The sequence below is a fragment of the Halichoeres trimaculatus genome, unplaced genomic scaffold (genome assembly GCF_033239565.1).
Source record: "Halichoeres trimaculatus isolate MK-OKI-2021-1 unplaced genomic scaffold, fHalTri1.1 fHalTri1_scaffold_22, whole genome shotgun sequence".
NCBI classification, from domain to species: Eukaryota; Metazoa; Chordata; class Actinopteri; order Labriformes; family Labridae; genus Halichoeres; species Halichoeres trimaculatus.
Window position 1 is genome coordinate 22,945,420 of NW_027437200.1, and position 26,587 is coordinate 22,972,006.

The following is a 26,587-nucleotide window of genomic DNA, read 5'->3' on the forward strand; positions in this document are numbered from 1 at the left end:
ACCAACATATCCAACATTTGGAAACGTTACAGCAAGATTAAAAAAGTCACTTAATTCCTCCGTCCAGCAGGGGGAGCCGCAGTCTCAAGCAGCTGATTCCATCTGCAGAAAACATGACATCATAGCACATCAATATCAATCTGATTCCACTGGAGATTTTTTCATGTGTTGAATTAAATTTTATTTTTTTCCCCAAACAAAGATGGCGTCTTCTTCTTCTTCACTCGCTCTGCTTCTCCTCTTCCTCGCTGTGGCCGTGGAGTCAAGACCTGCATCTCGGCGAGATGATAAAGAGGTGTGAATTCATCATCATACTGGAGATTGGTGTGTGTATATTGTAGGTAGAGGGTCAGAGGTTGACAGGAGGATAAAACAGTGAATCATCAGCGTACGTGAGGATAATAAGACATGTCTGAGGAAGCAGACACGAAAAGACCGGTCTCGTAAATCTAGAAAAAGAAAGAGTTTGATTGAGGACTTAAATATTTTTACACTAACAACCTGTGCTGCATTCAGGGACAGGCTGTAAAATTTGTACATTTATGCGAAAGCTCGGTCTCACACGTCACACTCTCCCCTCCCAGGTCCTTCACTCTCTGTTTGGCTCCCACCTCTCATCTCTCATCCTAGCCCCTCCCACCTCTGATGACATCACAGAGGGCTCAGCTGGTAGCCCCACTCCAGCCGTGTCGTCTACCTCTCCGGGATTGGCTGTGAGGGGATTGGCGGGCAGGCAGGAGAAGATCCCACAGTTCTTCCTCGACTTCCTGCGGCGACAGTCGAAGATGAGGAGACGGAGCAGGAAGTCGATGGTTGGAGGAAGAGGATGCTTTGGGATGAAGATGGACCGAATCGGCTCCCTCAGTGGGCTGGGCTGTTAGAGACCGCGGTGACCCCCGACCCCAGCTGCTGGTGTTGTGGTAGATTTTACCCTGTAGATCATCTGACATGCTGCAGAGGGAGCGTCCCGTCAATGGCGTCTGCAGCGTTTTGGAACTCTGTGATGTCACAGCACGTGACTCCAGCCTGACCAAGCATGACCTCTGACCTCGGCGACCACTCGGTCCACTGGTCAGAGACTCCATGTTTGAAGTTTACTAATGACGGACTAAACTAAAGGAGACGTACCTCAGCTTAAACACATAGACACAGGTAGACATCAGGGGAGCTCCTCCCTGCTCCTTCTGGACTCCTACTAATGACCTCTGACCCCAGAGTCCTGGCTTCACACAGCCAGCAGAGCACTGAGAGTGTGTGTGTGAGTGTGTGAGACGACCATGTGTTAAACATGCAGGTGTGTGAGTTTGAGTATGTGAGTGTGTTCTTTGACAAACTGCTATTACTGCAGGATGTAGGAAAATAAAAGAAAATGTTAATATGCTTCATGATTTTTCCTTATCTGATCATTTCATGAATGACTGTCTTCCTGATGGCGGTTTGATACTGAAACACGTGTCCTAAGGGGTAACATGACAACACCACTGCAAGAAAGGTATTTTAATTAATTAGAAATAGCATTTAGAGATAAATAAATAAATAAATAAACAAATTAATAATAATAATAATAATAATAATAATAATAATAATAATAATAATAATAATAATAATAATAATAAATAAATAAATAATATATAAATAAATAATATATAAATAAATATAAAAAAATGAATATATTTAGAAATAAATAATATATAAAATAATAATAAATAATAGTCCTGGATTTCCCCTTGGGGATAAATAAAGTATTTTCTCCTATTCTATTCTATCCTATTCTATTCTTAACTGATCGGAAGTGAGTACCTCAGGCTTATTTCTTGGATTACTAAGGTAATATATTTACTATTAAAAGAAACTCATACAACATTAAAAAAAATCCTTGTTCAAAGAACCCTGTGTTTTAGCCTTTAGCTCGTACTTTAGCCCGTGCTCTATCATTCCCCTGTTAAGCTTTTTTTCTGCTCTGACCTCCTTTTTCTTTTTGTCAGTTCTGCTCCAGTATCCACTAATACTACAAAATAAATCATGTCTTGAGTCTCACTGCGTCTTCACAGGAACTGAACTGGCCACGCTGCTAACTGATGCTGAGAAACAGCATTTAGAAATAAATAATATATGAAATTATAATAAATAATAGAAATTTAAAAATAAATTAATAACAAATAATGTCCTGATAATCCAATTTTAGATAGTGTATTATAAAAAGCCAAGAATTCAAAAGTGAGATCATTTCAATATGGCTTATAAAGTCATCATAGTGACTTTTATGTAGCTTTATTTAGTCTAGTGTTGCCTTCAGGGGATTATAATTTACATAACTAGCCGTCAACCATGCATTATCTCTACCATAAAGAGTCTAATTTCTGATTCACAAAGATCAAACTGCCTTTCTTTTTATTTTCTCGCACATTCTTCTAGCTCTCCTTCCCGCCACTAGAGGGCAGTAGGAAGAGTTAACCCTGTCCTCTGTCACGTGACGAGGTCAGTCGCTTCAGAATTATACGTACACGTACAGCTCGCAGCTAGTTAGCATTTAGCATTTCATTCGGACGTCAACTGCCCGTCAACACTGAATCACCTGAGGCTGAGGTTCTCCTCCAGAGGGACATTTGTGAGCGGTACCGGCTTGTCTCCTCCTTCCTCTCCTCCCGGCTGCTCGCGTTCTCCGTCCCCCCTTGGTCCAAACCGGCCAATTTAACCCGAAAGATGTCGGCAGTACAGCGGATGAAAGTGGCGAACGAGCGGCACAGCAAGACCATCACACAGCGGGGACACGTCCAGAAAACATCGGTACTGACAGCCAGGCTGGCGGCTGACATCAGCTCGCAGTTTTCACTGATAAATCATCCAGAATGTCTAATATTCATGCTGTTTAGAGATTTATTGGTTGAATTCGAGCAGCTCTGACAGCAGATGGAGTTAGCATTTAGCCTAGTCTGAGCTAAACGTTTCCGTAGCATTAGCAATCCAGCAAATTAGACATTATTTCTCACATTGATCAGTCCATATGATATTTTAGTGTTGTTAGGGGAGTAAGAAATCATGTTAGATGAACGGAGGACTGTCAAGTCCCATACTGTGGTTCCATTAACCTTTCCTATATTAGTGAAGCGTAAGAGCACCAGGCTCCGTTCAGAAATCTGTGACGTTAGTGTAACTTTCGTTTTCATTGATGTCAACACCTCATAATAATTTATCATAATGGTAATTTACTGCACAGTTAACAATCTTTAATTCGGCAGTATCTACATCAGCTGGTAGCAGTTTGTTTGCCTGTATTTCAGACTCTTTTATCGTCACTCATTATTGTGGCTGTAAACACGGCAGTGGGCGGAGGCTCGGCGTCACTCATCAGATACAAAAGATTGGTTTGTTTGAATGAGTCGTGATTTGGAGATGATTTATAGGACGAATAAAAGAAGGGCTCACACAGTTTGGTTACATATTTCTGATGACTCACTGTGTGGCTTTTCATCGGGAAATTTAGGGCATAGCATTAAATACCCGGATCTATCAAAGGAGTTCTGTTGGCACGGGGCTGTCAACTGTGACAGAGGTGTGTGAGCACTGTAATCATCCTGGAATGTGTTGACAGGAATCTAAACTAACAACAACTTAACAATGGACTTGATTGCCACAAAAGCAGTGTATTAAAACAGTGCTTGGGTGCATTTGTGTGCAGTATGATAAAGTGTGCACACCTTACTAATTGTCTGTCATTGTTTTGTTTTTTAAATAGCGACCTGTAAACGAGGAGAAGTCTCCTGTGGGTCCGTGGCTGCTCGCTCTGTTTGTCTTTGTGGTTTGTGGATCAGGTGAGTCTCATTTAACCACCTGTGGGTTTAACCCTACCGTTCATTTCTGTGCACATCATTCAAAGCCACATGGTTGGGAAACATCTGCACTTTCGCTTTAATATTCAGAGTCAGAATAGTAAACTTTCTTTGATTGATTACTTCAAAATATTGTAAGAAAAGTGCAACTGTTTTTGCATTTTATGAGAGATTGAAGTTGAAATCAACAATCTTGCTTGTGTGTGTGTGTGTGTGTGTGTGTGTGTGTGTTGCAGCCATCTTCCAAATCATCCAGAGCATCAGACAGGGCATGTGATGACCTCCAACCTTGAGCCGAGCCAGTCGTGTGGATGGGAGGGGCATGACCTTGCCTACCACAGACACTCACACACAGATGCACACACTCACTCTCACACTCACACTCAAACACACTCTCTTGTTCCTGTGGAGTTATAATCTGAGCTGTATTTTCTCTCTGTTGTTTTTTTTTTTTACTCTTCCTCGTTGATGAAGCTGATCAGCTGATTGGTTGTTGATTGTTTGTCGGATGAAGTCTTAACTCCTCCTCCTGTCAGTCTGAAGCTCTTCTTCTTTTAATTCCGTTGTCTCTGACCTGAGATCGACTGTGATTTAAAGGAGCAGACCGCTGTTTCTTCATTTTCCGGTTAATTTTCCCAAAAGCTGCTGATCCTGTTAAATTGATATGAACAGTTTTTCACGTCAATCGTCACCAGGTCAGTCTGACGTTGAGCAGGAAGTCAGAGTTAATTTGACAGCACATTGACACTGAAGAGAAAGAAACTGGACTAAACAAAAGGTTACAACTTGAAAAGCTGACAGTTTTTTTTTTATTTTTGCCTGTTATTGTTTGTTTTTTAAAGGTTATGGATTTTTAAATGTTTTTAAATGAAGTGTTCTTCTGTTTCTCTGACTGCAGCAGTGAGCCTTGTATTCAGGCTTTGTACCCAGTGAGCTCCAGCAGCAGTTTGACTCCTTTAAATCATGGTTTTAGAACTCCTATTCGGGTGTAAATGATTCAAAGAGTGACGAAGCTTCGTTATTATCTTACATTATCTCATCTACGGTCGAACCCCAGCGTTAGACCGCCGTTTCCTCTGAACATGTAGGCGTGTAGAGATGTAAACTGCTGTGTTTTTTTCTGCAGTTGTTGGTTCAGGTTTTAAAGCTGAAGCTGTCAGAGAGGTGAAGAGCTCAGCGAGCCTTCTGCTGAACGACCTGCTCGCTTTTATACAAAATAAACCTCTGATATTTTTCTCTAAATGCCTCAGATATCTGCGTCCTGTCTGCTTCGTGTCTCACTTCGTTCTTCTTGGCTCAAACTCTGAGTCCTTTAAACCGACAAATCTTTGATTTAAGAGATTTGAACTCCAAGAAACCTGCTTCCATGAGATAAGGTGGCTACAGTGAAGCATGGCGGTGCCTCTGGGATGCTGTGCGGCTGCTTTGCTTCGACCTGCAGCAAGTGGGAAGCAAGATGGAGGCAGTCCAACAAGAAAATGTCATACCCTCTGTGAGGAAGCTGGAGCTAATCAGTGATGGGATTGTAAAGACAATGTGGAAAAGACACCATACAAACCAAAACATGACTTTTTACAAAGTTACTCATCTAAAGGCCCCTTTTTGTGGACAATAATGTCACAAAAAACTGTTTATTTTTGACGCAAACACTTTCTGTGAAACAGAAAAAACATCGTAATCATACATTCCTGATACCAAATCAGTCGAACCTGAATTTAAGGTGTTTTGTTGCATTCATTTACTAAAATTAGGATTTAAAAATTTTATGTTTTGCTTTTATTTGTTGTATGTCGCTCCATATTGAGCCTTAGGAAGATTGTTTGCAAGTATTTCTCCAGGGTAACGTGAGGTCTGTGAGTCTTAGTACCAAATCCTGAAAATGCCCCATAAAGACTTTATAATCCAGGATTAAATGAGGTGGTTATGCATGGATGAAGATTTGCATCTTCCACCTCTCCCATAGCTACGCGATGACGTCAGAGAGGGAGAAGATGGCGGCTGTGCTGAAGGCGGAAGGTAAAGATCTTTAACAGACTGCTATACCTTTAAACACTCATCATTCGGTCCTGTGGGCTGTTTTCAGATTAAATGTGCGTTATTCTGTTTAACTAAAGATTAGCATGGGCTGTCTGAATCGTGTCAACCCGGTTTAACCCGCGGGTGGCGCCCTGCAGCTCGGCTTTGAGCTGTTTAATCACTGCGAGGGGGAGCTGTCGTTAGCCTAGCCGCTGAAGCTAACGCTATTCTGCTAGCTGATCTGCTCCCATTAAACGCTGCTTATTCATGTAAACAACGCACTGCATCAACACGACACAGTTATTAATGCATTTATAAGCATATGTTAGCGAATGGGAGGTCTGTTAATGCTTGGAAACAGCTGTCGTGTCATTTAATCAGGTAGAGATGCGAAACAAAAGCATTAGCATTAGCGAGCCAATCAGCCCCGAGAGAAGCTCCGGGAGCCGGCTTTAGCAGCCAGGCGAGTCCGCGGCCGGAGCGCGGCCTCCGCGTGTGTGGGTGGACAGTGATGGAGAATTAGTGTGTATAAACTCTGTACAGTGTGTGTGTGGTTATACGTGTGTGTGGTCACCCGAGCCGTTAATTCACTCACACACACTTTGAGATGTTACTCTGTTGTAAAAATCTGACACGTTATGTAACCAAACACACATAAACGCTAACATAAAGTGTCAGCTCTGAACACACAGAAACACACACTCTCTCCTTTTAAAGTGGGTGCAAACTGTTGTTGCTAGGCAACAGGGAGCCGGCCAGTTGAATTTCAGGTGTGTGTATGTGTGTGAAAGAGAGAGTGTGTGTGTGTGTGAGAGAGAGAGAGAGTGATGCTGGTGTCCTGTTTCAGACCTTGTTCCGTATTGATGAGACTGTTGACTCTGAGTGTGTTTTCTCTCCGTGTGTGTGTGTGTGTGTGTGTGTGTGCAGTGGGGCAGTGCGGGAGGCCGTGCGTTGTGTGAGACTCTTCCTGCATGGACTCGCCGCCATGAGCAACAAGGAGATGGTTTCCACGGAGACAGGTTAGTCCTGTTCGCTCTATGTCAGCTCACACTGTCTCGGGGGGTGGATGTTTGTTATAACTCTGGATTTTAGAAGATGTTGAGATTATGACTTTGATGTCATTAGCAGTTAATCCCGCCTCTTAATTTTTGTGTTAGGTTGACTCAAGTTAGGTTGAGTCAGCATTTTCAATATGGTGACAGCCAACGAGAGGCTCCAAAACTCTACTTCAGGAACAGATGGGTGACATCACGGAAACTACGTCCGTGTTTTTTACAGCCTGTGGTGTACACACTAAATTTGTGTGTGTGTGTGTTTGGGTGTGTGTGTGCAGAGAACAAAGGACAGAGGAAAGTCTTTCTTCCTAACAAGCTGTTGGAGTGTCTCCCTCGTTTGTCTGGTCTGCCTAAAGAGCGGCTCAGGTGGAACACTAATGAGGTGAGCGTCTCTTTCTTTCCCAATGTCGGTTAAAGAGTGAAACCCCTCTGAGTGACTGTTTTCATCGTCTGTTTCTGCAGGAAATCGCTTCTTACCTCATATCGTTTGACAGACATGATGAGTGGCTCTCCTGCACCCTGAAAACCAGGTACACACACACATAAAACCACAGCACACACCTGGCAGACGAAACTGAGGCTGTGTCCGAAATCACTCCCTATTCACTATACAGTGAATACGTCATTTTGTAGTGCTGTCCAAAATCTGAGTGAGCATGGGCATTCATTATATAGTCCACTTAATGTATCCCACAATGCATTTTGAAAGTAGTGTATTAGGGATGCTCACTATATGAGCAATATATACCATCATGCATTTCAGTTCAAACAGAAGAAATGGCTGATTACGTGTTTAATGATTACTAATAGCATGAAACAACATTAAAAACAGTCAGAGAATAACACTTAGCTCCCTGTTTAACTTTCGGACGAGCCCGTCTCACAACTTTGAGCTGAGAAACAAACAACATGGATGTTAGCCGCTAAACCATTCCACGCAGGTGATGCATTCACTGGACCTTGGAATTCTTAAACACAGCATAAGTTCTGCGCAAATATATGGTTTATTTATTTAAAAATACAGTGTAATAAATGTTTCTATTATATTTGGCTGTTACAGAAAATAAGCTAAATATAAAATTAGGTATCACTTAAATAAATACTGTTTTGCAGTTTTTAAGAAAAGATATAACTGTAAATCCCCAGCCGTCCATGAGCAACACAAGAGTAAATACGTCACTGTCAGCGCCTTGCGAGTGACTGAGTGGAGTCCGAAATGTTGTTTTAATTTAGCTGATTGAGTGGAATATATAGTCAACTACATCTAATTCACTTTGTAGTGAGGAGGGAATGAGTGAGTGATTTCAGACACAACCTGAGACTGTGACGCCGCTGAAAACCGTCTGTGTTTGCCCCTCTCAGGCCGAAGAACGGCAGCATCATCCTCTACAACAGAAAGAAGGTGAAGTACAGGAAGGACGGGTACTGCTGGAAGAAACGGAAGGATGGAAAGACGACGAGAGAGGACCACATGAAGCTGAAGGTCCAGGGCATGGAGGTCAGCCGCCGCGTCATGTGACCTCACGTTTACACGTCTGTGAGAACACAAACCCTAACCTGACTGCTTCCTGCTGTTTCAGTGCCTCTACGGCTGCTACGTCCATTCCTCCATCGTGCCAACATTCCACAGACGATGCTACTGGCTGCTGCAGGTAAACACACACACACACACACACACACACACACACACACACACACACACACACACACACACACACACACACACCTGAAGCATAACACACACACAGGTCATCAAACTGAAGCAGTGATGGATGGTTGATGTCTGTGTGACAGAACCCAGACATTGTTCTGGTTCACTACCTGAACGTGCCGTCCCTGGAGGATTCTGGGAAATGCAGTCCGCTGCTGTGTGCGGTGGCAGACCGCCATGACAGTGTGAGGTGGAGCCGAGACGACCTGCTGAACCAGCTGAAGCCCATGTGTGAGTGCCTGAAAGTGAGAAGTGTGACTATTGTGTGTGTGTTCATGTGTGTTAATGTGTGTGTGTGTGTGTCAGTCCACAGTATGAAGTGTTCGGTGGGTTCCGGTGATTTCAGCATCGAGGAGTTGGTTCAACACATCCTGGACCGACAGAGAACCAAACCTCAGCCGCGCACACACGCCTGCCTCTGCAACACCGGCCAGGGTAACGCATCACTGTGACATCACTGTGACATCACTGTGACATCAGCATCCTGACCTGTGTGTGTGTGTGTGTGTGTGTGTGTGTGAAGTCTCTGCAGGTGTGAACATTCCTCACCGCTGTAACAGCACCAAGCATCGCATCATCTCCCCCAAGCTGCCCCCCTCCTCCTGCAGGCCCTCGCCCTCGCCGCTCTCCTCAGAGGGAGGGGAGGCGGTGAGAGGAGGAGGAGGAGGAGGAGAAGCCAAGCCGCCTCACCTGCAGACTAAAAATGAACCCGCCTCCTCTCCCTGCCCCACCTCCACGTAAGTCTCAGTCAGAACTGTCGTACGGCGAGCGCAAAGCAACGTTTAACCACACTTCCTGTTTGTTTCTCCTTTAGCTCCGCCTCCTCGCCCCCTCAGACGCACAGAGCGACCATCACCGTGGGCAGCCATGGCAACGGCTTTTACAACGACCACCATGGAAACGTGACGACCGTGGCTCTGCCGCAGAACGCCGTGATCGTAATGGCTACAACCGCCGCCATGGGAGGAGGCGGGGGAGGCGGGGTCAAAGTGGAGGAGGCGGGGCAGGGCCGGAGCCTGTCCCTCACCCACTCAGGACAGCTGGTCCTCTCCCCTGCAATCCCCCCTCCTCCTGCTGGAAAGCCCGCCTCCCCCTCCCCTCCCTCCTCCTCCTCACCCGCTCCCCCCTCCCTCCCTCCCCCTCCGGTCCAGGTGCCGGGCGTGGCCACGCTCTCCCTCACACTCCTTCCTTCGCCTGTCATCGGAGGCCTGCTCCTCACCCCTTCCTCCAACACCTCCTCCTCCCTACGCTCTCCTCACCCTCCTGCTGTCACCTCCCCTCCCTCTCCTCCCTCCTCCCCCTCTCCACCCCCTCCCCCTCCTCCTCACTGTCTCACCCCTGTGTTTGACCCTGACGCCTTCCTCAACTCCCCCAAACAGGGTCAGACGTATGGTGGCCCACCTCCCCCCTCCTCCTCCACCCCGTCCCCCGTCCTCTGCTCCTCCTCCCCCTTATCTCCCCCCTCCCTTGCTCTTTCTCTCTCCCCTACCTCCACACCTCCCTCCTCTGTCTCCCCTCCATCCTCCCTTTCCTCCCTCTCCTCCTCCTCTTCCTCTGAGGTCGACAGGAAAGACCCAGCTGCCCTCCTCCCATCCTCCTCCTCCTCCCTCCCTCCCTCCCTCTCCCTCACCCTGTCTCCCACCTCCTCTGTGGCCCAGCCCCTCCTCCCGCTCTGCCTGGAGCTGGGAGCTCTGGGGGAGGCAGCAGGGAGGGAGGAGGAGGAGGAGACGGTGGGAGATGAGGAGGAGGTGAAGGACCGGAGAGATGAGGATGATGATGATGATGATGATGATGAAGGCAGCGCTCCTCCCACCAAACTGGCTCTGCTGCAGGTGAGACACGGCTCCGCTCAGGTAAAGAGGGACTACTTCCTGTTCCTGTATTCATCCGCTCTGTCTTTGTTCTCAGACAAGCCACACCCCCTCCTCGTCTCCAAGGCAACAGGCAGGAAGTAGCTCTGCTTCGCTCCTATTGGTTTGTCCAGACTCTGCCAGCCAACCGGCCAATCAGGCGCAGCAGGACTCTGAGGGAACGCAACCATTGGTCAGGAGACAGCCCTACAATCACCTGCCTGCACTTGAAGTCCCGCCCTCTGCCCCGATATCCCATCAGCCACTGCTTCTGCAGCAGAGCCCGTCATCTTTCACCAAAGCGAACACTGTCACCCTGGCAACTAATGACTCCGCGCCCACCGCCGTCGCCATGGACACCACTCACCCAGCACCAACTCCTGTCCAGGTGAAGGAGGAGAGGAGGAGGGACTTTGACTCCGAGGACAACCACATGGACACACACCTGGAGGAGGAGGAGGAGGAGGCGGAGCCATGTGGGCGAGGAGGGGAGGAGCTTGACATTTCCTTCGACAGCCAGTTTCCTGACCTCATCTCTGACCTCATGACGGAGGAGGCCAATCCCATGGCGGCTCACCCTCCCCCACCTGTGGCTGCTGCCGCCACCGCTCCCAACCCAGCGATGTTCCCCGCCGGGGTCCGCTACATGGTGCCCCCGCAGCCCTCTCCCTCCTCCTCCTTTCTCCCTTTTCCTCACCCGCTGCCGTCCTCCTCCGCTCGGCTCGCCTCCATCACCGACTTCTCCCCGGAGTGGTCGTACCCTGAGGTAACCAATCACAGCGCTCGCCTGCTCACGTCACGGTTACTGTGGTCACTGAATGTTATGGCTGTTTTAACTTTCAGAAAGTTTAGAGAAGGGAAACAAACCTCTTTGAGAAACCAGAGGCTCCTTCTGTGTGTGTCCAGCAGGGGGCAGCAGATGGACGGTTCCTCCTCCTGTCCTGCTCTTTGTCCTCCTGATGTGTGAATGTTTTCTAAACACACATCAGAAATAATACTGTTATTTTTACTCAGCTGCTCTGTGTGTGTGTGTGTGTGTGTGTGTGTGTGTGTGTGTGTGTGTGTGTGTGTGTGTGTGTGTGTGTGTGTGTGTGTGTGTGTGTGTGTGTGTTTGTACAGGGAGGTGTGAAGGTGCTGATCACAGGACCATGGAGTGAGCTTGCTGGTCGATACTCGTGTGTTTTCGATCAGAGCACTGTCCCCGCTTCGCTGATCCAGCCTGGAGTTCTGCGCTGCTACTGCCCAGGTACACACACACACACACACACACACACACACACACACACACACACACACACACTCAGCTCTTCTTGGCTCTGGGCACTGCTGTCGGGACGCAGTAAACCCTGATGTGTCGTCTCTCTGTCCCTCAGCCCATGAGGCCGGCCTGGTGTGTCTGCAGGTTCTGGAGTCCGGAGGTTCTGTCTCCTCTTCTGTTCTGTTCGAGTACCGAGCCCGCAACGCCAGCTCTCTGCCCAGCTCGCAGCTCGACTGGCTCTCACTGGACGGTAAGTCTCCACCCCTGCACGTCACGTGATCACACACTCCTCTGTCCTCTCTGTTAGCGTGTGTGTAGCTCCAGTGATGGAGTCCAGACCTCGTCCTGGTTATTGTGAATGTCTCCCCTGTTTGTTATTGGCTGTGACACACCTGCTAAGAAGTACCAGAGACAGGAAACATTATCACATTTTATTCCAGATTAAAGTCTGACTCCAGTTTTGATTCTGGATTTAAAAAGTTTGGCTCTTGTGGGGGGTTTTTTTGTCTCCATGTTAATAAATGGCTCTAGAGTTTTTTTGTGAAATGACAAAGTTTGGGTTTTTCTAGATTTATAATTTCTCTCTAGTTTCTATTCCAGATTGATCAAGTTTGATTTAAGTTTTGACTCTGAGTTGAAATCAGGTTGGCATTTATTTTTTCTAGATTAATAAAGTTGGATCTGTTTGTTGGCTACATTGATAAAGATTGAGTCTAGTTGTTATTCTGGGGTAATAAAGTTCAGCACCAGTTTTATTCTGGATGAATAAAGTTTGGCTCTGGTTTTTACTCTGGATTAATCATGTTTGACTTTAGTTTTGAATCAGAAAAAAAAAACACAAAAAGTTTGACCCTTGTATTTTTTTCTTTCTTTCTGCTCTAGTAAAGTTTAAATCTAGCTTTTATTCCAAATTACTTAACTTAAGCTCTAGTTTTTATTCTGGATTCATAAAGCTTGGTATCAATTTTTGTTCTGAAAAAATAAAGTTTGGCTTTTGTTTTTGCTCCAGATAAAGAAAGTGTTGATCTGGATTTTATGATGGATTAACAAAGTTGGGCTCTAGATTAAAAAAATTGGATCAAAAAAGTTTAGGTTGAGTTTTATTCTGGATGAATAATGTTTGACTGTGTGATGTTTGGCTTCAGAGGTTTAAAAAAAAAAAAAACTAAAGGTTTGATGCTTGTGTTTTTTTTCTCTTGAATAAAAATCTCCCTTCAGATCTAGCTTTTATTCCAAATTACTTAGATTAAGCTCTTGTTTTTATTCTGGATTCATAAAGCTTGGTGCCAATTTTAGTTCTGAAAAGATAAAGTTTGGCTCTAGTTTTGATTTTGTGTAAAAAACATTCTGGCTTAAGTTTTTTGTCCTGATTTATAAGATGAGGTTTCTGAGGAGTTGAATAAAGTTTGTCTACTTTATTCCTGAATTTTAAGGTTTTTTTTCCCTGGATTAAACCAGTTTGGCTCTAGTTTTATTCAGGATTGATGAGGTTTGGCTCTTGCTCTGACAGTGCAGTGTTTGTTGATCCACGCTGGGATTTGTCTGAAGAAGTTCTAGAATTCTACAGCTCAAGGACAGTGCTGCCTTCCATATGAGGATTCTAGAACGCATGCTGCTGCTGCTGCTGTGTACAGACTGTTATTCCCGCTGACACCTGATTGATCCGTACTCCAGTGTGATGTGAGAGGATGAATGCCGTGTGAATATGATGGATGGAGACACTTTGACTACATGAAAACTAATTTAGACCCAAAAATCCAGGACAGTCAAAGATAGAGACGCCAGAGTGTGTGAGTCCCCGCCGCTGATTGATGTGGTGGAGCTGTTTTCCACTGTCATCACCTGTAGACAAACGCAGCCGTCAGGACTCGCTGCTATTTCAGACTCTGACTGAATCTGTTTGAACCTTCACACACACACACACACACACACACACACACACACACACACACACACACACACACATCATTAACTCTCACTAGCATCTCATACCTCCCCTCCCTCTTTCCCTGACTCTCTCGCTGCCTGTCTTTCTCTCCGCCTGTCTTTCTGCCTGTGGTTTTTTGGACTCTGTCGGGGGTTTTTTAGGCTCAGAGCCAAGAATGCGAGACATCCCTCACCCCTCCCTCCCTTCCTTACTGTGGATTTCCCATCATGCCTTGCTGCTGTGTTTGGTCCTCCAGCCTGCAGACCAACTGTAGGGGACGACTGAGCGCACGCTGCCCTGTCTCTCTCTCTCTCTCGTAACTTGTTGATCCTTGCTTGACCGTTTTGTCTGCTAAGTGTGTGTGTGTGTGTGTGTGTGTGCGCGCTCTGGATCTCAGCCTGTGCTGTCTCTCATCATCTTGTCGTCTCTGTGCATTTTGAGATCGAGTGTGTGTGTGACTGTTGGTGCGCGTGTGTGTGCGTTGGGTTGAATTTATCCTGTGACATCATAACGCTCCCAGAATGCTCCTCACCTGTGCGCTCGCTCTGAGACAGAGGGACAAAGAGACAGGGAGAGGGAGACAGTGACAGAGGAGAGGAAGAGGGAGGGATGATTATTGGACAAACGGACGGACAGAAGATGGACGACACACAGCAGCAGGACGGTGTTGGTAGGACCAAAGTGTGTGTGTGTGTGTGTGTGTGTGTGTGGGTGTGTTTTTCTGTAGTAATAGACATGATGGTTGTTTCATAACCATGGTAACAAGAACCATGATCCACAGCTGTGCTGAGGGCAGTGTGTCAGATACTGTTCTCAGTCTGTAATGTGTTTAGACTCAGGTAGGATCACCTGAACAGGTGTGGACAAACTTTATATTCCAGAATAAAAACTAGGGGACAAACTTAATTAATCCAGAATTAAAAAAAATTGTGACAAATTTTACTATTCCAGAATAAAAACTAGGGGACAAACTATTAATCCAGAATTGAAAATAAATAAATAAATAAGAACAAACTTTATTTATCTAGAATATAAGAACTCAGGAGTAAAACTTTATTAATCCAGAAGAAAAACTAAGGGACAAACTTTACTAACCTAGAATAAACACTAGGGAAAAACTATATTAATCCAGAACAAAAACCAGGGATAAACTTTATATCCCAGAATAAAAATTAAGAATAAGCTTTATTAATCTAGAATAAAAACTAGGGGACAAACTTTACTAACCCAGAATAAACACTTGTGACAAACTTTATATATCCAGAATAAAGGCTAAGGGGCAAACTTTATATTTCAGAATAAAAACTCAATACAAAATGTCTTCATCCAGAATGATAAGTAGGGACAAATTTTGTATTCCAGAATAGAAACCATGGATGGAACATTTCTGTTCTGGAATAAAAAACAGAGTTTAACAAAAATAATTACAATCAAATTTAGCGGCAAACTTTGGTAATTCAGGATAAAAATTATGACCAAACATTATAAATGTAGAACAAAGATTAGGGACAAGGTTACTATGAAAAAAACTCACAAAACATAAAACTACAACTGAACTTTTTAAGTCTAGAATAAAAGTTGGGACAAACTTTTCTTATCTTGAATAAAAACTTTAGTCACACATATTTAATCCAGAGTGAAACCTTGATTTATCTAGAAAAAAAACAAGTCTTTATTTTTATTTTCCATAATCAAAACTTGGTACCAACTTGTTAGATTCAAAATAAAAGTTATAGCCAAACATTGTCAATCTTGAATAAAGCTTAGACAAATTTTAATTCACCCAAAATCAAAACTTTATCTGATTGTATTAATCCAGAACAAAAATGGAGTCATTCTTTATACAGTGGAATAAAAACCTGATCTAAATTATTAAATCTTAAACAAGAATCAGAATCAAAAGTTATTACCCCAGAATAAAAAATGAATGTAGAGCCAAACTTTATTTATCTTGAATGAAGACTTTATTTAAATTTATTAACCCAGAATAAAAAATATGAAGCCAAACATCATGTTAATCCAGAATAAGAACAAGTGTCATCCTTTATTGATCCAGAATGAAAAAAGGAAGCCAAACTTTATTTGTCTGGAATAAAAACTTGAGCTAAACTTTCTAGAAAAAAAAAACGTAACAGAAACATAATTAATCCAGAGGAAAAACTGGGTTTAGCAAGCAAACATTATGGTAATAGTTTTCTCCTGCTCTTGAGGACAGACCTGACAAAGACTTTTTACTAAACAACGTCATGATGTCATGATTTCTGGAAACTTCTGAGACGCTAAATTCAAGAAAATCAGTTTCAGCTTCAGACGGCTGTGGAGTGAAGCCTCTGTGGAGCAGACTGTTGACTTTACACCAGAGATTTTAACCCTGAAAGCTGATTTAAAGAGCAGATCTATCAAAGGTTTCCTGGTTCCCGCAGTGATCTGGATCTTTGTGACTTCCTGTCCGTCTGAAAGCCTGAACCAAGAATCTGAGCGTTAGTCTGACGACTCTTTTCTGTCTCCATTCATCAGTTCATCACAGCCACATAATCATTCAGGGCAACCCCCGGTGTGTCTGCGAGTACGCAGGTCACAGTGTATCAGGCTATATTAGGGACACTGCTTTTATTTCCTACACACACACACTCACACACACGCACACACACACACACACACACACAGAGTCAGACTGTGCCAAGCGGCTGGATGATTGAAGTCAGTCTAGATAGTTTCCATCTGAGGCACTCAGAGTGTGTGTGTGTGTGTGTGTGTGTGTGTGTGTGTGTGTGTGTGTGTGTGTGTGTGTGTGTGTGTGTGTGTGTGTGTGTGTGTGTGTGTGTGTGTGTGTGTGTGTTCTCATGTATCACTGACATCGTGGGGACTCACCTTCTGTCAGGGGACGAACTAGAAGTCCTCATAGCGTGAGTTCTTGTCTATCTGACAAGTTTTAAAGTGTTGGTGCGACAGGAAGTGAATGTAAGTCAGTGTGATGTCCCCGCAGGAGACAAGACCAGGTGTGTGTGTGTGTGTGTGTCTGTGTGTGTGTGTGTGTGTGAGAATGTGTGTGTCTTAACGAGGCTCTCTTTAAACAGTTATTTAAGGGAGAGTTTTCCATTTGTCTCCTGGTTAGAGCTTTCGACACACACACACACACACTTTTTTTAACCTCACTACGATTATGAGATACTGCCAGAGATCCTCCCCGCAGCAGTGACAGGAGGTCTCACTCTGTGCGTTCTCTGTGTGCAGACAATCAGTTCAGGATGTCGATCCTGGAGCGGCTGGAGCAGATGGAGCGCAGGATGGCGGAGATGGCCGCCCGTGACAACCACCACCACCAACAACAACAACAGCAACAACAACAGCAGCATCAGCATGGCAACCAGCTGGCCACGCCCCCTCCTCCACCGCTACCTGAGGAGCATGAACAGGTGAGATCACACTGAAGAAGAAAGCACACGCTCCATCAGGTCTCATGGGATCAGCTCTGTGAACTGATGGTTGGGCGTCACCGCGCAGGGTGGCGACTCTTGATCTGATAAACAGGTTAACGAGAAGGGTTTGACCTGGTGGCAAATCTCTTTAAAACACCTCTGCAGGGCGACCTCTGCTGAACTGGGCGCCCTCTCTGATGTCACCAGGGATTAGGGGTTTAAATAAAACTCATTGAAGTCGTGGTCGTGTTGGTGAAGCCAGTTTGAGAGCGTCGGAGCGTTGTGACACGGCGCTCCGACGCTCCGACGCTCTCCGGTCTGTTTGTGCAGCAGCTGTCCCTCAGCAGATAGATGACTGACAGCTGTGTGATAACAGGAAGTGTTTCCAGGTTTAAAGTCTCTCTGATGTCAGTCATTTATAGCCTCCCTCCCCGTGTGCGTCACGCAGGGAGGGAGAGGAGGACGGGGGGGGGGACGTGCATGCCAGGGACAGTCAGGGAAAAACTGGAGGAGGGGGGTGAATGTAATGTTTCCTACCAGCTGAAGGGAGGGGGGAGGAGGAGGAGGGGGGAGAAGGTGAGACAGTTCACCTGAATCAACCTGCTCACACGAGTCAGTCATCACTTATCAATACACCTGATTATAAAACAGAAGAAGAAGAATTGACAGCACAGGCTTCCTACTTCCTGGATCACGATCGTACTCTGATTGGTGGAAAGTATCACATGACTTCCTGTGTTTGCGCCAGTTAGTTTGGATGAACCTAGCAAGATACCAGTTAGCAAGACCCATCTCTTTTTTTTTTCCTTTTTTTTTCTTTTTCTTTTTTTCCCTTTGTTTTTACCCCCCCCCCCCTTTTTTCCTTTTTTTTCTTCTTTTTTTTTTTTCCTTTTTTTTTTTTTTCCTTTTTTTTCCCTCTGACTACAGGTCAATACTCTGATCTGATTGGCTGCAGCTTGTGCAGGTTAAGTTTAATTTTAGTTGAGTTTATTGGCTTAATACACAGAGACAATGCATATTAATTAACATTTCTGTAAATACGCCGGTTTAGCCAGTTTGGCTAATTTTCACCCGTAGTCACCCAGAATCCAGACTTCAGACCGTCAGAGGGTGGTTCTTCAGGGACCTCCACGACCAATCAGAACCTTCGTCTCACATCAGGGCCCTGCTCAAACTGTGAGGGTTTGCTGCTTGCTACAAAACCACTTGTTAACTGTTCATCATTGATTTTTTTTTTATATCCTTGTGACTAGGGATGGGTACGGAAGAAGGTACTTTTGAAGGTACCACCCGAATTCTGTCAAAAGTACCTGGTATCGATTCATGTAAAACTGAAAGGTACCATATTTAGGTACCTAAATGCATCCTTCTAACTAGACGTCGACCGATATGGGTTTTTTGGGGGCCGATGCCGATGCTTTCCAAATTTGGGCAGCCGATGCCGATATGCATAGCCGATTTTTCCAATTTGATATTCAGGCTGTCCATATACTGTCCATATACTAATACTGCACGTGTGTATTTCCAAACACAAGTAAATGTGTATAAAGATAACTGTGTAAATGTTTAGGCTCATTTAGCTTCAGGGTTCCGGAACACTCTGAGTTCCAAAGTTTCTTAAAGAGACAGTAACTGAACTGAGATCAGTGAAGAGATTTACATCTGTGTGTGTGTGTGTGTGTGTGTGTGTGTGTGTGTCAGTCCTCTCAGTGGTTCGAGAGGCGGATTGTGGGAGTGTGTGAGCGGATGATGAAAGGAGGACGATGGGGAGGAGGAGGAGGAGGAGAAGGAGGGGCAGAGAGGCTCCATCACTCCGTGCGTCACCGCGGGATGACACTGCTCCACCTGGCTGCTGCACAGGGATACACACACCTGATACACACGCTGATCCACTGGAGGTACACACACTTTTCAACCCTGATAGACTTCACACACACACACACACTTACACACCTGACTCCCTCTCCTGTGTCTCTGCTGTAGGAGTGTGAACAGCGACAGTTTGGATCTGGAACAGGAAGTGGATCCTCTGAACATCGACCACTTCTCCTGCACCCCGCTGGTAAAAACACACAGCGTGATCCCTGCGCTCTGATTGGTCCATTTTCTTACTATGAGTTATTATTACGCAGGTGTGTGTGTGACTCTGAAGAACATCATGCTTCACTGAGGAAGCCTTTACAGTCTGACGCCCCCTGCTGGTCATTAGAGAGGACACACGCTGAAGCACCTCAGACCATCAGGACCAGAATTTTAAATCAGTCGTTTTAACTCGAACACGCTGTGGAGCTGAGCCCCTTTCAGCCAATCAGAGAGCAGGACTGTGTGTGTTAAACATGTCCCATGTGTGTTGCAGATGTGGGCATGTGCTCTCGGCCACCAGAGGGCAGCAGAGCTCCTCTACGGCTGGAACAGCTCTGCTCTGGGAATCCCCGACTCGCTGGGACGCCTGCCGCTCGCCGTGGCACGCTCCCGGGGACACACCCGCCTGGCCATGGCGCTGGAGGAGCTGCACACGCACACGCACATGACGCTGAGTGACACGCCTCCAGCTGACACGCCCACAGTTGCCACGCCACAGCCTCAACTGCCCCCGTCCCCCCTCTCCACCAGCCCAGACACAGGTAACACACGGACTGCCACGAGGAGTCATGTGACCTGTTTCTGCATCTCTGATTGGCTCTGCTCTCCCCCTGCAGGTCTGAGCTCCTCCAGCAGCCTCCCCTCCCCCAGTGACCCCTCCTCACCCTCTCCAAGCTCCGCCTACTCCAGCGGCCCGGCCCCCATGGACACCTCCCCTTCCTCCCCCTCCTCTCTCTCCTCCACCTCTTCCTCTCTGCCTGTCTCCCCTCCCTCCCCGTCCTCCCTCCCCCTCTCCTCCCTGCCTCCTGTGTCCATGTGGGGGGAGGAGCCTAACCCTGCGCTGAGCCCAGGTAACTTTGGTAACCATTTCCTCTGAAATCAGAGTCTACTTCCTGCTTCGTGTCCCGGCTCTGACGGTTTTTAACCCGACCACAGGTTTGAACGCCTGCGGCTCCAGAGACTCCACACTTTACCTCATGGACTACGAGAGCGCCTGTCCCGCTTCCCCGGGCCACGCACACACTTACCCCCATGCTCACACAGCAGGCGGGCGGCGAGCGCACATCGCGGCCACGCTGGAGGAGCAGCTGCTGAGCTACAGCGAGAACGCAGAGAACGAAGGCGAAGAGGAGGAGTACCTGGAGGAGGAGGTGCTGCAGGTACGACAGACTGATCACATTAAAACACATGGGGGCGCCACAGGTTCAGCCCCTCTCTGATGATGGCGTGATATTTCCTCCAATGACAGGTGGACATGGCGACGCTGGCAGAGCAGATCATCGAGGCCACACCTGAGCGAATCAAACAGGAGGACTTTCCCAGGGGGGCGGAGTCTCCTCTCAGAGAGAGGCGGGACAACCCAGCCATACAGGACACCTGGTTGGCTACTTACCTGGACACAGTCGACGCCCACACTCACTCCCCACCCAGGTAAGCCCCGCCCCTAGAGTTTTAAAGCCAGACAGCTCATTGCAATGCATCATGGGTATCATCCCCAGGGCTAATGTGTGCCTGTGCTTTCCTGCAGACGGGTGTGTCCACCCTCACCCCTCAGCGCACTTGCTCTCCAGAGGCTCCGCCCCCCCTCCTCTGCAGCGTGGGCGGAGTTCCTGAACGCCTCGGCCAACGGTAAGATGGAGAGAGACTTTGCCCTGCTGACTCTGACAGATGGCGAGCAGAGGGAGCTTTACGAGGCGGCCAGGATCATCCAGAACGCCTTCAGACGATATAAGGTGAACACTGCTCCCCGCAGGCCGCAGCGTGTAAGTGCTCCTCTGTCACAGGGAGGGGCGGCGCTCTAACGCTGTGTCCTCTGTCTGCAGGGTCGGAGGTTAAAGGAGCAGCAGGACATGGCTGCAGCCGTCATCCAGAGGTGCTACAGGAAGTACAAACAGGTGTGTGTTAGTGTGTGTGTGTGTGTGTTTGAGTGTGTGTGTGTTTGAGTGTGTGTGTGTTTGAGTGTGTGTGTGTTCCAGCTTCACTAACACTGAACTAACCTGCTGTGTCTCCTCACCGTCTCTCTCTCTCTCTGGCTAGCTAACATGGATAGCTCTGAAGGTAAAACAGTCGGTGTCGTGATGTGGCGTCAGTGTGTGTGTGTGTGTGTGTGTGTGTTTGTGTGTGTGTGTGTAGCAGCCATCAGACCTGTTAATTGAATCATTCCTGTAGAGGGTCAGACGTACAGCTCCTCCTCCTCCTCTGTGGCCTTTCTGATCTCACTCCTTGTTTCCTGTTTGTCGTCTGACTCCGCCCTCTCTGTCCTCAGTACGCGCTCTACAAGAAGATGACCCAGGCGGCCATCTTGATCCAGTCCAAGTTCAGGTCGTACTACGAGCAGAAGCGTTTCCAGCAGAGCCGGCGAGCCGCCGTGCTCATCCAGCAGTACTACCGCAGCTACAAGGAGTACGAGAGGCTGAAGCAGGCCCCCAGGGGGGCGGCCAGCCACAACCCCAAGATCAAGTAAGACCTCCAGACCCAGACCAGCTGAGAGCGGATCAGATTGGATCAGGTTCAGGAGAGATGAACTCTAAAACAACATGATCAGTGTCTTAGACTCATGATCAAACGTGCAACATGCATAGGAACAAGATCTGAAACATGATCATGAAAAATAATCATTTCTCAAAACATGATCCTAAAACATGATGTGATCCTGAAAACATGATCCTGAATAATGACCTGACCCTTAAAGATGAAGTTACTAAAACTGATCCTAAAACATGATCCCTGATTATCAACATGGAGTACTGTCTGACCCTGAACAGGATCCTGAAAAAAAAGTCTAGAAACCTGACTCTAAAAAATGATCCTGTTCTATTATCTTGAACATGATCCTAAAACATAATTTGACCTGGAAACATGATGTTAATACAGGATCCTGAGAAAGTATCTTAAATATGATTGTGAAATCTGGTTTTAAAAATTACCATGCAACATCCTTAAACATGATCCAGAACAAGATCCTGAAACAACGCCCCAAACAAGATCCTCCAACATGATCCAAAACAAGAACCTTCAACATGATCCGAAACAAGATCCTGAAACAGTGTCCGTTAACATGATCCAAAACAAGAACCCGAAACAGTGTCCGTTAACATGATCCAAAACAAGATCCTGAAACAGTGTCCTGTAACATGATCCAAAACAAAAAATGATCCCAAACAAGAACCTGAAACATGATCCAAAACAAAATCCTGTAACATGATCATAAACAAGATCCTGTAACATGATCCAAAACAAGATCCTGAAACACGATATAAAACAAGAACCTGAAACATGATCCAAAACAAGATTCTGAAACACGATATAAAACAAGAACCTGAAACATGATCCAAAACAAGATCCTGAAACACGATATAAAACAAGAACCTGAAACATGATCCAAAACAAGATCCTGTAACATGATCCAAAACAAGATCCTGAAACAGTGTCTGTTAACATGATCCAAAACAAGATCCTGAAACACGATATAAAACAAGAACCTGAAACATGATCCAAAACAAGATCCTGTAACATGATCCAAAACAAGATCCTGAAACAGTGTCTGTTAACATGATCCAAAACAAGATCCTGAAACAGTGTCCGTTAACATGATCCAAAACAAGATCCTGAAACAGTGTCCGTTAACATGATCCAAAAACAAAATCCTGAAACATAATTCAAAACAAGATCCTTGTCATTATCCAAAACATCATCCAAAATATGATCCTGAAACTGTGTCCTTTAACATAATTCTGCAATTTGGTTTTGAACATCATCTTAAAAATTTGTCTGGAACATGATCCAAACAAGATCCTGAAACATGATCTGATGCTGGATGAATCAGCTGATTGTTGTCTGTGTCCCATCAGGGGGTCGTTCTTGACAAAGAAACAGGACCAGGCAGCGAGGAAGATCATGAGGTTCCTGAGACGCTGCAGACACAGGTCAGACACACACACACACACACACACACACACACACACACACACACACACACACACACACACACACACACGCACGTATGGGGTCTGTGGCTGTGTGTTGTCGCTGACAGCGGTCTCTTTGTTCAGGATCAAGGAGCTGAAGCAGACCAGGGAGCTGGAGAGGAGAGGACTGACCACCTAAAGCTGTCTTCACTTCATCCCTTCTTTCACATGACGGAGGGGAAGATGGAGAGACAGACGAGTGAAGGAAGAAGAGAGAAACAGACGAGTGATGATGATGAAGAGGAGGAGGAGGAGGAGAAGTGAAACCTTCTGGCGGACTCACACACACTACAGAGCGATGGAGAGAAGAGAGGGATGAAGAGATGCCTTACCCCACACCCACTCTGTTCCTCCTTTAATCTGCTTCTCTGGATCCATCTATCTATATATCTACTGCCTGTCTGTCTGCCTGTCTGTCTGCCTGTCTGTCTGTCTGTCTGCCTGTCTGTCTGCCTGTCTGTCTATCTCTCTCCTGGTTGAATGTAGCTGTCTGTCTGCAGCTCAGAGCTTCCTTCAAAGCGTCTCGCTGAGTTTTCTGGGCAGGGCGTCGATAAGAAACCACATCATTGAAGCATCAGCTCACGTCATCTGGGGCCGCCCCAGATGCATGCTGGGATACATGTGTGAAGTCTCCTCGGTCATGTGCTGAGATGTGGACTCAAACCTGAGCCGTAGACTCTCCTGGGAGACACAGCTGAGGGTGAAACGAGCCCAGCTGTCTGTCTGCCTGTCTGTTCCTGCTGAGGACAGACAGACAGACGGACGGTGCGTTTAAGGCCAGTGGGACGTTTGAGTGAAGCTCTTCTTTGTGTACATGAGTTTAACAAAGTACTTCTGAATCTATTTAAACACAATCACAGCTATAGAAAGGTATAAATATATATAAATCTATATTCTGATGTTGACTTTATAGAGATGCTCTGGATGTTTTTATTTATTACAGCATGAACTGTTAACGTGACTGAGTGAGTGTGTGTGTGTGTGTGTGTGTGTGAGTGTGTGTGTGCTGCACAGACTGTAAGGTCGAGTCTTAAGGAACCCCCTCTGACCTCGTGAACCAATAGAGGCACTGAGGAGATTTTTACCCAGAAGTCATTGCTCACCTATGAACAGAATGAGATAAATGCACTACATGGTCGTTAGGGGGCGCCAACGCTACCACTATCAAAAAAACTCCACGCAGGAGCTTTAAATCGGCTGAATCAAAGCGCAGCTCGTGGCTTCATTTCACCGCTTTCATTTCTGAAAGGAGACGCCGTGATGTCGCTCTGATGTCACGTCTGGTCTGATGATGTCACAGGTCACAGTGGGGTTCCCGTTAAACCGTATTTTCTTATGTGGGGCGACCTCTCCGGATTACAAACCCTGAGTCGGCCTGTATTTATTTTTTATGGTTTGTTTTTTACAGCGTGCACAGACTGAATGACGCTGAGCTCTCACCGCGGTCAGTGCAGCGTCCTGGACCCAGCATGAGCCTCCGTACGACCCACATCTGTCTTTGGCTTGTTTTCAGTAACAGACCTTTAGTTCTTCTTCTTCTTCTGCAGCTTCTTCCTCTACTTTTTCTTCTTCTTCTGTTTTCTTCTCCTTTGGCTGTTGCAGTGAAGCTTTGCATGAGTTTGTATTTAATTGTTCTACATTTCAAAACCTTTAAAATGAAAACTATTATTCTACAAGTCAGATGAATAAATCAGCTGTTTGCTATTTGTCCTGCTCCTGTCTCTGTTTTTGTTCTGGAACCACTGAGTACTGGTACTAACCAGCAGGTACCCAGCATCGGTTCCCATCCCTAACCACAGCTCATCTGGAATGACTGGGTTTCTTTTTACCTATACTGCAGCCAGCCACCAGGGGGAGCAGTTTATGTGGCGACTTCACTGTAAGCTGAGCAAGATGATTTTTTTTTTTTATTACAGTCTATGCTCACCATGTAGATGGGTACCTAGGAAACATAATACACTCACCAGCCTCTTTATTAGGTAGACCTTTCTAGTACTGGGTTGGACCTCCTTTTCCCTTCTGAACTGCCTTAATCCTTGGTGGCATAGATTCAACAAGGTCCTGGAAACATTCCTCAGAGAGTTTGCTCCATATTGACATGATAGCATCACACAGTTGCTGCAGATTTGTCGTCTGAACATCCATGATGAGAATCTCCCGTTCCACCACATCCCAAAGGTGCTCTATTGGATTGAGATCTGGGGACTGTGGAGGACATTTGAGTACAGGGAACTCATTGTCATGTTGAAGAAAGCAGTCTGAGATGATTCCAGCTTTATGACATGGAGCGTTATCCTGCTGGAAGTAGCCATCAGAAGATGGGTACACTGTGCTCAGAAAGGGATGGACATGGTCAGCAACCTGTGTTTTGTTTTGTTTTGTTTTTTCTCTTTTTTTTTGTCTTTTTTTTTTTTTTTTACTTTTTTCTCTCTTTTTTTCTTTTTTCTCTATTTTTCTTTTTCCTTCTGTTTTCCCTTTTTTCTTTCTTTTTTTTCTTTTGTCCCCCCTTGTTTTTCTTTTTTTCTTTTTTTTCCTCTTTTTTTTCTTTTTTCTCTTTTTTCTTTTTTTCTTTTTTCTCTTTTTTTCTTTTTTCTTCTGTTTTCCATTTTTTCTTTCTTTTTTTATTTGTTCTTTTTCCTTTTTTTTCTTTTTTTTTTCTTTTTTTTCTTTTGTCCCCCCTTGTTTTTCTTTTTTTCTTTTTTTTTCCTCTTTTTTTTCTCTTTTTTTCTTTTTTCTTCTGTTTTCCATTTTTTCTTTCTTTTTTTCTTTTGTTCTTTTTCCTTTTTTTTTCTTTTTTTTCTTTTTTTTCTTTTGTCCCCCCTTGTTTTTTTTTCTCTTTTTTTCCTTTTTTTTCTCTTTTTTTCCTTTTTTTTCCTTTTTTTCCTGTGGACTTTAAACCATGCTCAGTTGGTACTAAGGGGTCCAAAGTGAGCCAAGAAAATCTCCCCCACACCATTACACCAGCAGCAGCAGCCTGAACCGTTGATACAAGGCAGGATGGATCCATGCTTTCATGTTGTTGAGGCCAAATTCTGACCCTACCATCTGAATGTGGAGCAGAAATCCAGAAATCTCTGAGTTACTGTTGCCTTTTGGCCCACTGAACTGCTGCTCACTGGATATTTTCTCTTTTTGGGACCATTCTCTGTAAACCCTAGAGATGGCTGTGGGTTAAAATCCCAGTAGATCAGCAGTTTCTGAAATACTTCTGAAATAAGACCAACAACCATGCCACGTTCAAAGTCACTTAAATCACCTTTCTTTCCTGTTCTGATGCTCACTTTGAACTGCAGCAGATCGTCTTCACCATGTCTACATGAATAAATGCATTGAGTTGCTGCCATGTGATTGGCTGATTAGACATTTGGTTAACGAGCAGTTGGACAGGTGTGCCTAATAAAGTGGTCGGTGAGTGTATATTTTTTTTAGACATTTAGGCGTCATCAACACGAAGCTGCAGTTTTATGTCAC

General features: G+C 45.6%; 3 protein-coding genes across 5 annotated transcripts; all 3 read left to right on the plus strand.

Moving 5' to 3' along the window:
- Positions 1–202: 202 nt before the first annotated feature.
- On the plus strand, positions 203–1,350 carry LOC141811139 (C-type natriuretic peptide 2-like). The gene is made up of 2 exons (XM_074699063.1): positions 203–295; positions 585–1,350. Exons 1-2 carry the CDS (start codon positions 203–205, stop codon positions 879–881), a joined length of 390 nt encoding a protein of 129 aa, XP_074555164.1. The 3' UTR covers positions 882–1,350.
- A 1,114-nt stretch (positions 1,351–2,464) lies between these two features.
- LOC141811141 (stress-associated endoplasmic reticulum protein 1) lies at positions 2,465–5,072 on the plus strand. Its single transcript, XM_074699067.1, has 3 exons — positions 2,465–2,787; positions 3,737–3,812; positions 4,067–5,072. Exons 1-3 carry the CDS (start codon positions 2,704–2,706, stop codon positions 4,105–4,107), a joined length of 201 nt encoding a protein of 66 aa, XP_074555168.1. The 5' UTR covers positions 2,465–2,703; the 3' UTR covers positions 4,108–5,072.
- A 691-nt stretch (positions 5,073–5,763) lies between these two features.
- On the plus strand, positions 5,764–24,778 carry camta2 (calmodulin binding transcription activator 2). 3 transcript variants are annotated; one of them, XM_074698967.1, is made up of 26 exons: positions 5,764–5,846; positions 6,774–6,865; positions 7,180–7,283; positions 7,364–7,431; positions 8,264–8,399; positions 8,482–8,553; positions 8,696–8,843; positions 8,919–9,047; positions 9,136–9,349; positions 9,427–10,444; positions 10,521–11,228; positions 11,582–11,708; positions 11,836–11,970; positions 16,882–17,063; positions 18,768–18,964; positions 19,050–19,128; positions 19,423–19,690; positions 19,766–20,003; positions 20,080–20,308; positions 20,398–20,579; positions 20,677–20,881; positions 20,972–21,043; positions 21,186–21,206; positions 21,415–21,608; positions 23,000–23,074; positions 23,201–24,778. In XM_074698967.1, exons 2-26 carry the CDS (start codon positions 6,832–6,834, stop codon positions 23,253–23,255), a joined length of 4,890 nt encoding a protein of 1,629 aa, XP_074555068.1. In that variant the 5' UTR covers positions 5,764–5,846; positions 6,774–6,831; the 3' UTR covers positions 23,256–24,778. The 3 variants fall into 3 exon arrangements, with proteins under 3 accessions (XP_074555068.1, XP_074555069.1, XP_074555070.1); XM_074698968.1 differs by having other exon boundaries at positions 19,766–19,999; positions 20,085–20,308; XM_074698969.1 differs by lacking the exon at positions 21,186–21,206.
- Positions 24,779–26,587: the final 1,809 nt, after the last annotated feature.

Coding starts and splice junctions, on each gene's coding strand:
- LOC141811139 (XM_074699063.1), top strand. CDS start 203: ATGGCGTCTTCTTCTTCTTCACTCGCTCTGCTTCTCCTCTTCCTCGCT. Junction 296..584: donor CTCGGCGAGATGATAAAGAG/GTGTGAATTCAT, acceptor CTCCCCTCCCAG/GTCCTTCACTCTCTGTTTGG.
- LOC141811141 (XM_074699067.1), top strand. CDS start 2,704: ATGTCGGCAGTACAGCGGATGAAAGTGGCGAACGAGCGGCACAGCAAG. Junction 2,788..3,736: donor GACACGTCCAGAAAACATCG/GTACTGACAGCC, acceptor TTTTTTAAATAG/CGACCTGTAAACGAGGAGAA. Junction 3,813..4,066: donor CTTTGTGGTTTGTGGATCAG/GTGAGTCTCATT, acceptor TGTGTGTTGCAG/CCATCTTCCAAATCATCCAG.
- camta2 (XM_074698967.1), top strand. CDS start 6,832: ATGAGCAACAAGGAGATGGTTTCCACGGAGACAG. Junction 20,309..20,397: donor TGGAGGAGGAGGTGCTGCAG/GTACGACAGACT, acceptor CTCCAATGACAG/GTGGACATGGCGACGCTGGC. Junction 20,882..20,971: donor ACGCCTTCAGACGATATAAG/GTGAACACTGCT, acceptor CTCTGTCTGCAG/GGTCGGAGGTTAAAGGAGCA.